The following is a 15,210-nucleotide window of genomic DNA, read 5'->3' as shown; positions in this document are numbered from 1 at the left end:
GAAATCGAATTAAAATCTGTTCACATACACCCCCAGGAAGAATGACACTTTTTATGACAAGCGACCACTTAGATATGGTCATGTTTTCATAAATTCTTAAAATGTTTGGATATTACGTATACTAAGGCACCACTACACCACTGGCCCTTTGTGTTCTACAAAAAGTGCACCCCCCTACAGGAGTGCGCTGGTATTACGGTTGCTGTCCTTTCAGAATTACGCACCTGTCACACACTGAAGGCCTATAGGTTCGCCAATGCGCAAACATGTCTGTAATAGTTACAGTATAAAGGCTGTTAAGATAATGTTTCAAGAAAGTAGTATATATATTTGGCCTGGTGAAGCGGTTTTATGTGCTGACTTAATGGAAGCTGATATAATTATGAGTTTTTTACTCCGCTGGTCTCAGGAAGAAATTATGAGTCCTCACTATCCGGGACCGAGTCAAGACCGAGTACAAATGTATCCAATACTGAGACATTCAATAAGTGGTCGGTCAAGTGCTACAACACTGCCCTGAGTCAATAAATCACCTTTGGCAGCGATTACAGCTGTGAGTCTTTCGGGGTAAGTCTCTAAGAGCTTTGCACACCTGGATTGTACAATATTTGCACATTATTCTTTAAAAATGTTTTTAAGTTCTGTCAAGTTGGTTGTTGAACATTGCTAGACAGCCATTTTCCAGTGTTGCAACAGATTTAAGCCAATTTAATTCAAAACTGTAACTAGGCCACTCAGGAACATTCAATGTTATCTTGGTAAGCGACTCCAGTGAACAAAACATTAAGAACACCTTCTCTTTACATGACATAGACTGACCAGGTGAATCCAGGTGAAAAATACAACTCAATAGGAAGGTTTTCCTAATGTTTGATATACTCAGTATATATGTGGCCTTGTCTTTTAGGTTATAGTCCTGCTGAAAGGTGAATTTATCTCCCAGTGTCTGTTGGATAGCAGACTGAAGCAGGTTTTCCTCTAGGTTTTTGCCCATGCTTAGCTCTATTCCATTTATTTTTTATCCTAAAAAACGCCCTAGTTCTTTCCGATGACAAGCATACCCATAACATGACAGTAATCAGTGGTGTGTTGGATTTTCCCCAAACGTAACGCTTTGTATTCAGGACATAAAGTGAATTACTTTGTCACATTTTTTGCAGTTTTACTTTAGTGACTATGCAAACAGGATGCATGTTTTGGAATATTTTTATTCTGTACAGGTTTTCTTCTTGTAACTCTGTCATGTAGCTTAGTATTGTGGAGTAACTACAATGTTGTTGATCTATCCTCTGTTTTCTCCTATCACATCCATTAAACTCTTAACTATTTTATTGGTCTCATGGTGAAATCCCCTAGTGGTTTCCTTCATTTCCAGCAACTGAGTTACCTTTGTAGTCTTTGTAGTGACTGGGTTTATTGATACACCATCCAAAGTGTAATTAATATCTTCTCAAAATTCTCAAAGGGATAGTCAATATCTTATTTATTTTTTTACCCTTTGCAAGGCATTGGAAAAATCATGTTAAACACTATTATTGCACACAACGTGAGTTCATGCAACTTATGTGACTTGTTTAGCAAATCTTTACTCATGAACTTATTTATACTTGCCATAACAAAGGGGTTGAATATTTATTGACTCAAGACATTTCAGCTTTTCGTTTTTAATTAATTTGTAAAAAATTCTAAAAACGTAATTCCACTGACATTATGGGGTATTGTGTGTAGGCCAGTGACACCAAATATTTATCTAATGCATTTTAAATTCAGGCTGTAACAACAAAATGTCGAAGAAGTCAAGGGGTGTGTGAATACATTCTGAAGGCACTGCACTTTTCAGGAGTCAACTACATTCAGGTTGTGCAGATGCATGATCAGTGTTTCAATCAATGCATTTGCTGCCATTCTAAAGCTGTCCTGAGGGAGGCAGTATAGTGCAGCATTCAAACAGTGAACCACAACAACAACCAAAAGACACAGCAGACAAGCAGAGCCAAACCTGGGGCCAAGAGCTGGGTTCCTTCACAATGACAACACAGGGGAGAGCAAAACACACAGCACATTATGACACAAATGTGGGATAATTAGCAAAGCAGGCCTAGCATAGTGTTAGCATACATCCAAGGAGAGTTTTGCACAGCAGAAGCAACGGTTCCAGGAGGTGGAGAGGACCCAATCACTCACCTTGTTTTCCATTCCTCGGTTGATTTGGAGCGATTTTTCCGGGACAATCTTTGTTTCTCCTCTACCCTCTTCTTCTCTGCACTTGCCGAGTCTGAGAAATATTTTAACATATCAAAATATACATTTCTGAACACCAGATGTGGACACAATGCTTTGATCATTCACAACAACACAATGCCCTATATAACTTTATCATCATACCTATGTCTCCTTTCTCCATGTGTCTGATGTCAGGCCTGAGTCGACAGTCTGTGGGGGGTAGGACCCCCTTCATGCCTTCCTCCAGCTCATTCAGCTGCATGGCAAATGTGGAGAAAGCATAGAACTACGAGAGAGCGAGAGAGAGAGGATTTGAAAAAAATCAATAACTGAGTCAAACTGACAACCAGTTGAATCACTCAAGCAGGCTAAAATATCATCAGTACATCCCAGATTTCTGCTTCTTAGTAATCCTCCTAATACAGTACTCTATTATGCCTGTGAGCCCTTCAGTTGTCTGGTCGGGGGGCTATCCCCCAGAACTGCTCTTGTCCCATTATCTCTCACCCCCTGCCGCTCCTCCCCTCTCACCTCTGCAGAGTTGTCTGGCCGGGGGGCTATCCTCCAGATCAGCTCACTTCCTGGGATGACCTGGACCGTGTCTCCGTCAGGCAGGGGCATCTCCTCTGGCTCCTCGTCTACACTGGTCTGGAGGGACAGACAGGGGGACACACGCAACCTTAAAACAGGTATGGCTTACAGTAGCTACTTATTGGGTCATATCAAGGGTTTTCACTCCAAAACTAGTTTAAAGGTTGCTTAAATACCACTCATTCATGAGCATGGAGCAAAGGGATCCATTTCAGGCAACATTTTCATGGTGCGAAAGCAATGTGTTAAGTGCCAAATTTACTATAAACCTCATTGTAATCTAGCAGCACGATTTAATTTGAAATGTTTCTTCAACAATGTGCGCCATTAAGAAGTTACTATTTATGTATTGCTCAGTTTACTAAACTCAAATCAAATATTCACCTCCCTATAACACACATTGTTCCATAAAAATTTGAAATGAAATCACACTGCCAGATTACAAGGTTTATGGAAAGGTATTTTAAGATTTCAGCTAAATCACATTTTATTGCAATCTGGTGCCCGATGGCACAGTCGATGACGTGGCATGCAACCATTGGTTGATGCATGCAATATCTGAGCAGGGGAATGCTACCATGGTGTTTGGACAATGAAAATGTCACCTTTAGTGGCTTATTGAGTAATATTTATTTCCATTTATCATCTGAATCTATGAATAGTACTGAACAGCACTGGACTGACATAAGGTATAGTATATAGCTTATTTCACGTAGCAGATAAGGAAAATAATTCAAAGATTATAATAGTTACATAATCACCCCAATGGGGCTCGAGGCACTTCCTTGTTTTTGATATGGTGTGTTTCTGATTAGTGCACATCATACTGTACCTGCATGTTGCTTTTCTTCTCCTCTGAGTTCTTCTTGTCAGATTTCTTATGAGCATCAAAAGTGTCAGCGTCCACAGTGTATAAGCACTCGGTCCATTTACCGTAGATGGCACAGAGCTTCTTTTTGCTGCACACACAAGCGTCACACGGGCCCTCAAAATGTGTTGTAGCCTTTTCTTTGGTAATTAGATGTCCCATCAGTGAGGAACACAATCCGGAAAGAATCAGGTTGTAGCATTTATTTAAAAAAAGGTGCAATATGCAGAAATCGCATTTCCTGGTTGCTAAAATTCAGCTGAAGCTGGTGTACAAAACCGAAAGTAAAAGACGCAAAAATTAACCTTAAGAATGGGAAGTATAGAAATACAGCACATAGAAGAGATATACCGCTTCTTAGATTAGCTTCCAATGAGAATGACAGATCTATAACTCACATTGCTATGTGTATTTGGTTGGGTGGCCCAAAAAGCTACATATTGCAGCTTTAACCTTTATTTATCCAGGGAGTCCCATTTGAGGTCAGGATACCTTTTTACCTTTTTACCTGGCCAGCAATGCAATACAAAAAACCTTCAATTCGTAACAAAAGAAAAGCCACAATACCTTTTATCTAGAATGTAGCCCTCCACTTTGTGCAGCTCTTTGCCAAAGAGGCCACATGGTTTGAATATCAGGCTGCATCTCTCTCCGGTCCTGTCACAGAAAGACAAGGCTTTGTTTTCATATTCTCGTTCACCATTTCCCACTGTGACACAATGCTTTCAAACAACTACCATGTAGCTGCTCAGTCTATCGCCTTTGTAATGGCAAGTATCTGTCCCAGTTCTGTTACACTGCTCAATCAACTGGAAACAAATGTGGATCCACACTACTGCACACACACGGCAAGGTAGTCTCCCTTACTTGTGGTTGATCACCTCCACATTGCCGTACTGCTCGATCCACAACTGGCCCACGATGATGTTGTGGACACAACAGGTAGGGTTTGTCCAGGTGTACGCTTCGTTGTATCTGCAGAGACGGAGAACATGTCATAGCAGCAGATAATCTCTCACCAACCATGTCCACTTAGAGATGCCAAATCATACCAAACTACTTCAGGGAGATTACAAATGTCCTTTAAGCTTCAATTTATTAATTTCATTCAGCCTTCAAAAAAAACTCCCAGAATAGATTTATTGCTAGCTTTACTGGGAGATAAAGGCCAATTGGAGAACACTCCAAGCCAAACCCTCAGTGAGGGAAAGCTACATGTACACTGTGGAGGGAATCTCAGCTCCAGACTCACTTTGGTAGCTCCAGGCTGATGATGCCTTTAGGCTCCGCCTCCACACTCTTTCCCCAGAACTTGAGTTTGGGGTAAATGGAGCCGTGGAACAGGAAGTCCTCCTGCAGGCCCTCAGCATGGAAGGCGCTGACGGGGGGGTGGTGGCTAACCTGCTCCGACATCCACCTGAACCCTAGGTCCTCTCTGAAGGGACAGAAGGGAGGGGGTTAATGGTACATACTTAGCCATCACCTTCTGTCTTCAAATGTCTTCAGACATCTGACATGTTGAGATGTATTTTGATGAGAGGTATTTTGAAGACGTCTTGAGTCACAAACTAGTACGACTAGTGGTACCAGACCAACTCACAACAAATACAGAAAAGTCAACCTAAGGTCAAACCTGATGAGCTCATAGGTTTCTCCCAGTAGTGGGTTGAAGGGTTTTCCCGTCCTCTCCCACTGTGAAGCTACAGCAGACACAGCAAACGCTGCAACACACTGAAACCATCACAGATGAACAGGCGTTTGTAACGTTAATGGCTGTAGATGAGCACAGCAAAAAGAGTAGGTACTATGGCTGTAATTATGAGTGAAAACTTGTGTGTCTATCTAAGAGGATGATGATAATGGGTGCTCGCTACCTTCATCCTCTCCATGGAATCTGTGGTGGTGTTCGCTTGGTGGATGAGGTACGTGTGCTCCATGTACTCTGTAAGCCGCTGCAGGAAACTAAGGGGCTCGTTTAAGATCACTGGCATTGCTATCTTAGACAGCTCCTGGTTGGGGACAGAAGAGAGGAGCCGAAGAGTCAGAGACAGGGGTAAGAAAATACACAAGCAATGAAGTTCATTCACAGCCCACAGACAAATATACACTGAGTGTACAAAACTTAAGAAACACCTGCTCTTTCCATGATATAGACTGACCAGGTAAATCCAGGTGAAAGCTATGATCCCTTGGAGTCAACATGGCCCAGCATCCCAGTGGAATGCTTTTGACACCTACCTTGTACAGTAGAGTCCATGCCCCAACAAATTGAGGCTATTCTAAAGGCAAAAGGGGGGAGTGCGACACCCTCGGAAAGTGCCATTATTGATGGCAACTCTGGAGCAATTAGGGCTAAGTGCCTTGCTGATTGATACATTTTACCTAGTCGACTCAGGGATTCAAACTTCAGTTACTGGCCCAACGCTCTAACCGCTAAGCTACACTGGCAATAGAGTGAAATTCCCTGTAAAGCACACATAATGGTGTTTCGATGAGAGGTGTGAAATAGCATCAGCAAAAAGCTATAGTCTAGACCTCAACCTGGAACACTGTTTGACACCAGTACTGACTGGTCTCTAGAGTGTCATTAAAGGCCCACATTTAAGCAGGAACCCTGGGCTAAAATAATAGAGTGCCATGGATCTAACTCATTAAGCCCCATATATAGGACAAACATAGTCAAGGTTGTTTCTCCATTGCCAATGGTGGCATTTTCCTCTACACCAGAGCTGTGTCCCAAATGGCACCCTATTTCCTATGAAGTGCATTACTTTTTACCGGGGCCCATAGGTCAAAGTATTGCACTACATAGGGAATAGTGTTGCCATTTGAGACGCAGCCCAGGATTAGGTGGAAATCAACCCTTTTAATTGGTGGATTTACAGGAAGTGTAGACTGTAGATCCAATCAAATTTCATCTTGGAAGTGGAGAGAGGGTATTAGGATCCCTACAGACCACTACTGACGGCCAGAGTATTTTACAGCAGGGTTTCTCAAACTCAGTCCTGGAAATCCTGTTTGTTTGTGTTTGAATTCTTGGCAGAGAGAAAGGCATGTTCGCTCACTGTTTGATTTAAACTTTTTTGGGGGGAACAGGAAACAGTGAATGAACATCCCTTTCTTTCTTTGCCCAGCCTGATACATTTGTATCCAGCTCTGGTGCTTTTTGGGATGTGCCAACACAGTACTGTACTTTTCTTTAAATAAATAATGAGTGTGAATTCTCACCATGCCAATGCATTTCTTCAGGATGCTCCAGATGCTGACGTCATTCCTGGAGAACATGGGCGCTGGTAAAGACGTTCTGTGGGATAGAACAGAAACGGACAAACAACAAGGTCAAATCTAAATGTAGTACTCCCACTGAAACAGACACAGTCCTTGTTTGTATTCTCCTGACCCTGTCTCTTAGCCTGGTCCCAGATCTGTTTGTGCTGTCTTACCAACTACTATGGTCAACTCCTATGGTCATTGTCACGCCAAACGGCACAAAGAGATTTGGGACCAGGCTAGGAGACAGTGTCAGGAGAATACAAACAAGGACTATGGTGACAGAGTAATTGATGAGGGGTTTAAGCCAGAGTCTCTTACAGTGGCATACTTTCACCAATACCTAGATTTAGCTACTGTATAGATAAGGCATAGCGCTCTTCCTCCTACATTTTAGCAACACTCCAGGCTATCACATTTATCAGACAGTGGAACAGTATCTTGTTGTTGTTGGTGAGGTGTGTCTCCACTTTTTAAGTATGTACATTTTGTATTTAAGGTTGTGTCCCTGGTTTTATGTTCTCGACTTTGTTCATGGAGAACCATTTAGAATATACAACTACGGTCTTTATCATTGTGTCTTCAGGACTGTTAACATTTTGGCATGTTTCTAAAATAAAAAATAGTCACAATTTAGTTATGCAAACAGCTGTATTACATTAACCTTATCTGGAATATCAGCGAGGGCTTGACGTACTATTTGGAAACTGAGTTGCCTCGTCTTGCCTTGCCATTAGGAAACAGAGTTACCTGACACCTGACAGCTAATGAGCTAACTGTAGCTGCTGCGGTCAAGCCTCGTGCAATAACCATGATTAAATGAGAGAGTGTGCGTGTGTTCCTGTGTGTGTGTGTATGTATGAATAAGTGGTGCACGGGTCAGCGGTTTGTTCACCCGCCCGCAATTGCTAATAACCCATCTGCAATGGCCCGACTATATGTGATAAAGTGAACATCTGAAGCCCACACCCGACCTTAACCCGCAAATATAGAACATGTGATGTAGACTACAGAGACGGCATAACGATTTTTTGCCTTGGGGTGCAGGATTTATTTTTTGCCTCATTTAGATATGTTTCTGCTAATAATTTCCAACATATTGGTAGTCTATTTGTTAGTCAACTTGTCCATAATTAGATACATGCAGCTTCTCTTATGTCATTATATGTTGCCATAGAAGACTAAATAAACCTTTGCTTATGAGAATAATGGCATAAATGATAGAATGAATGCTTCTATCTAGTTGACATCAGTAACGTTTTCTGTCATGTCCGCTTCTTTCGCAGAGCAAATACGTTTAGGGACAGGGGAGAAGATGCAATTATTCTCCCCCCAAAAATGTTATATTTTCTGTGCAAAATATGGCTGAAATATTATCTGCTTTTATGATGCTAAACAAAATAACACCTCTACAGACAGTCCCTAAATGCGCATTCGCATTCCCTCAAGATAATGAAAGAAATCCCATTTTTCCATTCCTGTTTCCGAGTCAAAATGTACCTTTGATATATCATTTTATTGCAAGAAATGCTTAATTCTGCAGGAGTAATATTAAGACTATGTGAGAGGTTATAGACCTACAGTGAGTGTCCAGATTTCAGTTTCCATTTAACCCATCTGAACAGTATGCTACAGTTTCCTTGACGTGCCATATGTCTATTTGAAGACCACGTCTTGACTGTCAAATTGTTATAGCACCTCACAATCATCACACACAACATAGTCGGCACTGCCATCATCCTCTTTTACCACTTCACCAAATCTTTCACAAACATTACTTTTCTGGCCCTCCCTTCTCTTTATTTTCAACTCTCCATTTCACAGCTTTTTAACTTATTGAATTCAATTCCGACATTGTTCTTTTTGCCTCAGTCGATCAATGTTAACTTTCACTGCCCGTTCCCAAAAGCGTTTGGTGTGTAGGCTATTTGGGGATTGGCGTGTAGGCTATTAGTATGCCAGATAGCCTCAAAATAATGAAAGAAAAACCTCAATGTTGCCTATGGATGCACAAGAGTGATATATTTATGGATTTTTTTGATGTATTATTTCCTCTTTATTCAACACGACCGCCAGACACCGGCCCTTCATCCACACTATATTTCATAACCTAAACCCACCTTCCCCGCAGATATAACCGTGGGGGCTGCGGGTTATGAGTCAACCCGCGCATCACTAGTGTGTGTGTATGTATGAGTCAGACGGTGTGTTTGCTCAGAGATGAGTAGAGAAGCAGCTACATACAATGAATACTGACGCTCAAACTAAACAGACACAACATGCAATTGAGAGGAGGGAGAGGAGGAGAGAGGGAGATTGAGGAAAGAGGAGGGCCGTGGGGATAAATCCTAACCCTCTTTTCAACAGCGGAATGAGCAGGCCAGTGGAGCATGGCGAAGCAGTACTTCTGTCGGCTACACAACACAGCATAACATATTAGGCTGAATGAACTGACTCCTCCTGTAACTACGTACACTCAGTCTAAAGCTTCATTCACTTCCCATAGCTATGTTTTACATTTCCTGTCGAATCAAATCAAGCCTAAATTCGCCTTTTCGCATAATCAAGTATTTATCGTACGCTTTTGGGCCAAAGAGGATCACAAGGGATTACAAATTGAGGTATCAAATTAAAAACTAGTTCCATACGGTATGGTAGAACATTTTTCTTCATCAATCTTCTCAAAATACACTATAATGATAATGCAAAAAACGGTTATTTTCTTTTAAAATCTGAGCAAAAAAATGAAAAATAATGAAATATCCCATTGAAATAAAAATTCAGACCCTTTACTCAGTACTTTGTTGAAGCACCTTTTGCAGGGTTTACAGCCTCGAGTCTTCTTGGGTATGACGCACAAACTTGGCACACCTGTATTTGGGGATTTTTTCCCCATTCTTCTCTGCAGATCCTCTCAAGCTCTGTCAGAATGGATTGGGAGCATCGCTGCACAGCTATTTTCAGGTCTCTCCAGAGATGTTCAATTTTAGGACTCATCATTGTAGTCTGTACAAAAATGTGGGATGGACCTCTCTGTCTGTTAGAAGAAAGCTGCATTCTCTTATTTATTTATCAAGCAATCTTACAGAAACTCCCTCTATGTGTAACGTCATTAATTAAGATAAAAATCACAAATTACCAATCCCATTCACAGGAATGGATAACACTAGAGATCCCTCTAGTCTCCACAGATTTGGGAAAATCTGCGTTTAGTTTTTATGTCCCTAATTTGTGGAACAATCTGCAAAGTTCACTGCAGTTAAGATGTGCAGGTGTTTCTCAGGCAGTTTAAATTATTGATTTGGCGCCTCTATGTAGTTGAATGTGATTGCTTTTATTAAATGTCTATTATTTTTAATTTTGTTGTTGTATTGTTTTATACACGTGTATGTTGTTTTAATATTTTGTTTTTATTGTCATGTGTACAGGGCTCTGGTAAAAGAGATTTTAATCTCAATGGGACTCCCTGTTTAAATAAAAGTTAAATAAAAATAAGACTAGGCAGTGAATACCAACCAAAGCGCATCCCAATTAGCATTAACCCATCATAATGCAACAAAATACTATATGCCAAAATGTCTATGAACCAACCTTATATCACAGACGAGGCCTCACTTGTTACGAACCGGCTCTTAGCCCGTAACAAAGAGGGTGACAACGCAGAGATAAAGAAATAACAATAATATATAAGTAACCAATATACAAGTAACAATAGTGTGTGTAGTCAGCAGTGTAAGTGAGTGGATGTGTGCAAAGAGGGTGATAATGAGGGGTGTTGAGTCGTGCCAAAAACAAACAAACAAACAAAGAAGCCCCAAAATGCCACAACAAAAAAAACAACAGTGTGTCTGCGTGGAGAAAGTCTCCTTGATGTATGGGGGAAAGATGTATATGATGACCCTAACAGCTCTGCCCACCGACATCTTATTAAGGAAACAAGAAAATAATTCATCACAGGGGGAGGGTTGTGACAGGTATGACGCTACAAGCTTGGCACACCTGTATTTGGGGAGTTTCTTCCATTCTTCTCTGAAGATCCTCTCAAGCTCTGTCAGGTTGGATGGGGAGTGTTGCTGCACAGCTATTTTCAGGTCACTCCAGAGATGTTCGATCGGGCTCAAGTCTGTGCTCTGGCTGGGCCACTCAAGGACATTCAGAGATTTGTCCCGAAGCCACTCCTGCGTTGTCTTGGCTGTGTGCTTAGGGTTGTTGTCCTGTTGGAAGGTGAACCTTCGCCCCAGTCTGAGGTCCTGAGTGCTCTGGAGCAAGGATCTCTCTGTACTTTGCTTCGTTCATCTTTCCCTCAATCCTGACTAGTCTCCCAGTCCCTGCCGCTTAAAAACATCCCCACAGCATGATGGTGCCACCACCATGCTTTATCATAGGCATGGTGCCAGGTTTACTCCAGACGTGATGCTTGGCATTCAGACCAAAGAGTTCAATCTTGGTTTCATCAGACCAGAGAATCTTGTTACTCATGGTTCGAGAGTCTTTCAGGTGCCGTTTGGCAAACTCCAAGCAGGCTGTGATGTCCATTCTACTGAGGAGTGCTTCTGTCTGGCCACTCTACCATAAAGGCCTGATTGGTGGAGTGCTGCAGAGATGGTTGTCCTTCTGGAAGGTTCTCCCATCTCCACAGATGAACTCTGGAGCTCTGTCAGCATGACCATTAGGTTCTTGGTCACCTCCCTGACCAAGGCCCTTCTCCCCCGATTGCTCAGTTTGGCTGGGTGGCCAGCTCTAGGAAGAGTCTTGGTGTTTCCAAACTTCTTCCGTTGAAGAATGATGGAGGCCACTATGTTCTTGGGACCTTCAATGCTGCAGACATGTTTTGGTATCCTTCCCCAGATCTGTGCCTCGACACAATCCTGTTGTCTCGCTGCTCTGCGGACAATTTCCTCTACCTCATGGCTTGGTTTTTGCTCTGACATGCACTGTCAACTGTTGGACTTAATATAGACAGGTGTGTGCCTTTCCAAATCATGTCCAATCAATTGAATTTACCACAGGTGACTTCCAACCAAGTTGTAGAAACATCTCATGGATGATCAATGGAAACAGGATGGACCTGCACCCCCCCCCCCCCCACCCCGCACACGCACACACACCTCTTTCCACGCTCTTTGTTTCTCTAAGCTGGCAAGAACTAAATTATTCATTGTTCAATTGTTGGATTAAGAAAAAGGGCATGCCACCATCCTCATCCACGTAAAGAAAGTAGATTGGCCAATCTTCAAAAAGATTTCTGCTCTGACCCAGTGTACGAAGTGCCAATAAGCCACTAGCCTGCTGAATCTGAATGACATAACTGTGGATGGAAAAACAAGAGAAACCTGTCTATGGGGCTTGGGTGTTCAAACAAAAAACACTGGAACAGAAAGACAGACAGACTGGGGTATCCCATTACATACAGTATACTACAGAGCCGCTGGCTGCTGACAGTCTATTCTGAACACCACAACAGTCATCAAAGACTTATGCTAAGTGATCAAATATTATAAATTATAATGACATTATTGACATTAGCAGTAACAACATTGTGACTGGTGAGTCTTTCCTACAAAGTAATTTCCTACAAAACGTCACATGGGATAAAAACACACTTTTGAAATGAAAAATAACGATCAAATAAAAATAATGGAATATACTAGAGTAATTGAGCCAAACACTGAAACAATCCTTGCTATTACACACACTGGAGAAGAAAGGAGACAAGAAAACTAAGCTGGAAACCATGTGGGAAACAAGCCGTTACATCACATTAAGTAGAGCGTGATCCTACCTGTGCTTCTTTACTCCATTGCACTGGGCCTTCTGGTTACCCTCCCCGGACATTCCGCTGGCGGTGGACGTTCCCTGAGGGTGGTACGGCAATGGAGGCTGCTGCTGAACAGAGGGGGCTTTCTCCCCTCTTCCTCTTCCTCCTCTTCAAACGAGTGTCCGACCACAAACAGGAAGCCGTTCAGAGAGAGAGAACGCTTGGTCTCGGAATCTGCATGAGAAGGATGCCAGTGGCCAGAGAGACAGAGGGGGTCATGTCACCTTTGAGCTCAGTCCAAAACATGGTAAGCTTAGCTGAAACCTAGCCCAAAAACTCTATTCTTAGACCTGCAACCTGCCTGCACACTCCTCCACCCAGTAGTGACTGACTGAACTCGCTCTTCCTCCTCCTCTCCCTCCCTGGAGCCTGCGAAACCCCACCTGTGGGATAGTGTTCCAATGAGAAGCCACATAGATGCTCTGCTTCCTCCGGGTGCGGTGTCTGCTGTGGTTAGTACAGTACTCTGGCTCCGCCTCTAACCTAGACCTCACTCTACTGCTACTAGGGACAACACAGGTATTAACACCCAGGAAAAGGGGGAGGGGAAACAGAATCTCTAAACAATGAGGAGGAGCTGAGATACTGGGGTCACGGAGCTGGCATGACTAATCAAATATTCAAGAACTTAATGATAGTGGCAATACAAATGCATTTTTTTGGCATGACAATAAAGCATTTAAATTCAAAAATGGAGCTGGCATGATCAGTTATGGGAACAACAAAGCTTCAAATCTCTTGTTATAGAGTAATGCTATTTATAAACGTGGGTCATGTGGCTTAATCCAAAACTAAAGTTCAATCAAAGAAATGGACATAATAAAGATACATCAACGCATTATGTAAACAAACAAGATACAGGTCTCATAATGCTCTATAACATGCTGGTCGATCTTTATCATCATTTCATTATAGATACAGTAAGCATGGTATATTTATAAGAGGAGAGAGAGAGAGCTCTGACCAGTAGATAACTGTGGATGGATGAATAATGCAACAATCCTAGAGTAACAGGGATCACTCTAAAAGGCACAAACTGTATAGCACAGCAGCACGCTCCTATTGTAGCCTGTATACAATATCAACCACTATACTGCAAGGCACTAGGGCAGAGATCAACTAAATTCAGCCTTGGGACAATTTTCTTCTTGAGTGGTTGTTCAGGGGTCCGGAATATAATTAAAAATAATTTGTAAACTGCAAATTGACCGAAAGCAGCCAAACAGATCATATTTGAATAAAACAATTTGAAACCTTGCTTACATTTGTATACAATCACACATTTCTCTATTATGAGGGAATACTTTGGAACAGATTCCCAAAATTAAAATCACTTGGAGACGATTTTCTGGTGTTTTTACAGTATTTTATGTCCAACAAAAAAATGTAAATAATCACCTGTGGGCCACCAGCTGGGGAACCCTGCTCTAAGGTACAGTGCATTTGGAAATTATTCAAACCCTTGACTTTTTCCACATTTTGTTACGTTACAGCCTTATTCTGAAATTGATTAAATTGTTTTGTTTCCCCTCAATCTACACACAATACCCAATAATGACAAAGCAAAAACAGGTTTAGAAATGTTTGCACATTTATCAAAAAAAAAAAAAAAGTAAATATAACATTTACATAAGTATTCAGACCCTTATTCAGTCCTTTTTTGACTCACATTTGGCAGCAATTACAGCTTTGAGTCTTCTTGGGTATGTTACGAACCGGCTCTTAGCCCGTAACAAAGAGGTAGACAACGCGGAGATAACAAAAATATATTTATTAAATAAAGTAACCTATATACAAGTAACAATGGTGTGTGTAGTCAGTAGTGTACTTTAAGTGAGTGGATGCGTGCATAGATGGTGATAATGAGGGGTGTTAAGAGGTGCCAAAACAAACAAACACAAAGCCGCAAAATGCCATAACAAAAAACAGTGTCTGTGTGGACAGAGTCTCCTTGATGTATGGGGGAAAGGGGTATTTATCCCTGGGACACACCCGAGCCCAGGTGTGTCCCATTTTTTTGACGACCCTCACAGCCACACCCACCGACATCTTATGAAGGAAAACAAGAGCAGAGAGAAAGAATTTGGCAGACCAAGTGGGAGGGTCGTCACACGTATGACGCTACATGCTTGGCACACCTGTATTTTGGGAGTTTCTCCCATCCTGTCAGGTTGGATGGGGAGCGTTGCTGCACAGCTATTTTTAGGTCTCTCCAGAGATGTTCGATCGGGTTCAAGTCTGTGCTCTGGCTGGGCCACTCAAGGACATTCAGAGACTTGTCCCGAAGCCACTCCTGCTTTGTCTTGGCTGTGTGCTTGGTGTCATTGTCCTGTTGGACCCCAGAACACCACACCAACCAAAACCCCCAAAAATGTATATATTCACCAGGGAAGAATGTTTGTATTTAAGCTGCCCCACTGCCCCAACCAACCTCGTCCTC

The 15,210-nt window shown here is 42.1% G+C and overlaps 1 protein-coding gene across 5 annotated transcripts in view; it reads right to left on the bottom strand.

The window, feature by feature from the left end:
• LOC129814007 (oxysterol-binding protein-related protein 1) overlaps nucleotides 1-15,210 on the bottom strand; it is a 45,678-nt gene that overhangs the window by 4,766 nt on the left and 25,702 nt on the right. The window contains exons 1-13 of one of the 5 annotated variants that reach the window (XM_055866733.1): nucleotides 13,154-13,261; nucleotides 12,735-12,944; nucleotides 6,911-6,986; nucleotides 5,557-5,691; nucleotides 5,316-5,413; nucleotides 4,935-5,117; nucleotides 4,550-4,657; nucleotides 4,250-4,339; nucleotides 3,647-3,773; nucleotides 2,755-2,871; nucleotides 2,386-2,509; nucleotides 2,185-2,275; nucleotides 2,000-2,020 (exon numbers count right to left, since the gene is read on the bottom strand). In XM_055866733.1, coding sequence (XP_055722708.1) covers nucleotides 2,000-2,020; nucleotides 2,185-2,275; nucleotides 2,386-2,509; nucleotides 2,755-2,871; nucleotides 3,647-3,773; nucleotides 4,250-4,339; nucleotides 4,550-4,657; nucleotides 4,935-5,117; nucleotides 5,316-5,413; nucleotides 5,557-5,691; nucleotides 6,911-6,986; nucleotides 12,735-12,787 — 1,223 coding nt within the window. In that variant the 5' untranslated portion in view covers nucleotides 12,788-12,944; nucleotides 13,154-13,261. Of the gene's footprint in view, nucleotides 1-1,999; nucleotides 2,021-2,184; nucleotides 2,276-2,385; nucleotides 2,510-2,754; nucleotides 2,872-3,646; nucleotides 3,774-4,249; nucleotides 4,340-4,549; nucleotides 4,658-4,934; nucleotides 5,118-5,315; nucleotides 5,414-5,556; nucleotides 5,692-6,910; nucleotides 6,987-12,734; nucleotides 13,127-13,153; nucleotides 13,262-15,210 lie in introns of those variants that run through there. The other 4 variants (XM_055866735.1, XM_055866732.1, XM_055866736.1 and 1 more) reach the window with 4 other exon arrangements.

Source organism: Salvelinus fontinalis, chromosome 17, assembly GCF_029448725.1.
Source record: "Salvelinus fontinalis isolate EN_2023a chromosome 17, ASM2944872v1, whole genome shotgun sequence".
Lineage (NCBI taxonomy): Eukaryota > Metazoa > Chordata > Actinopteri > Salmoniformes > Salmonidae > Salvelinus > Salvelinus fontinalis.
Note: the sequence above shows the minus strand (reverse complement) of the source record. Positions and strands in the feature narration are given on the sequence as shown.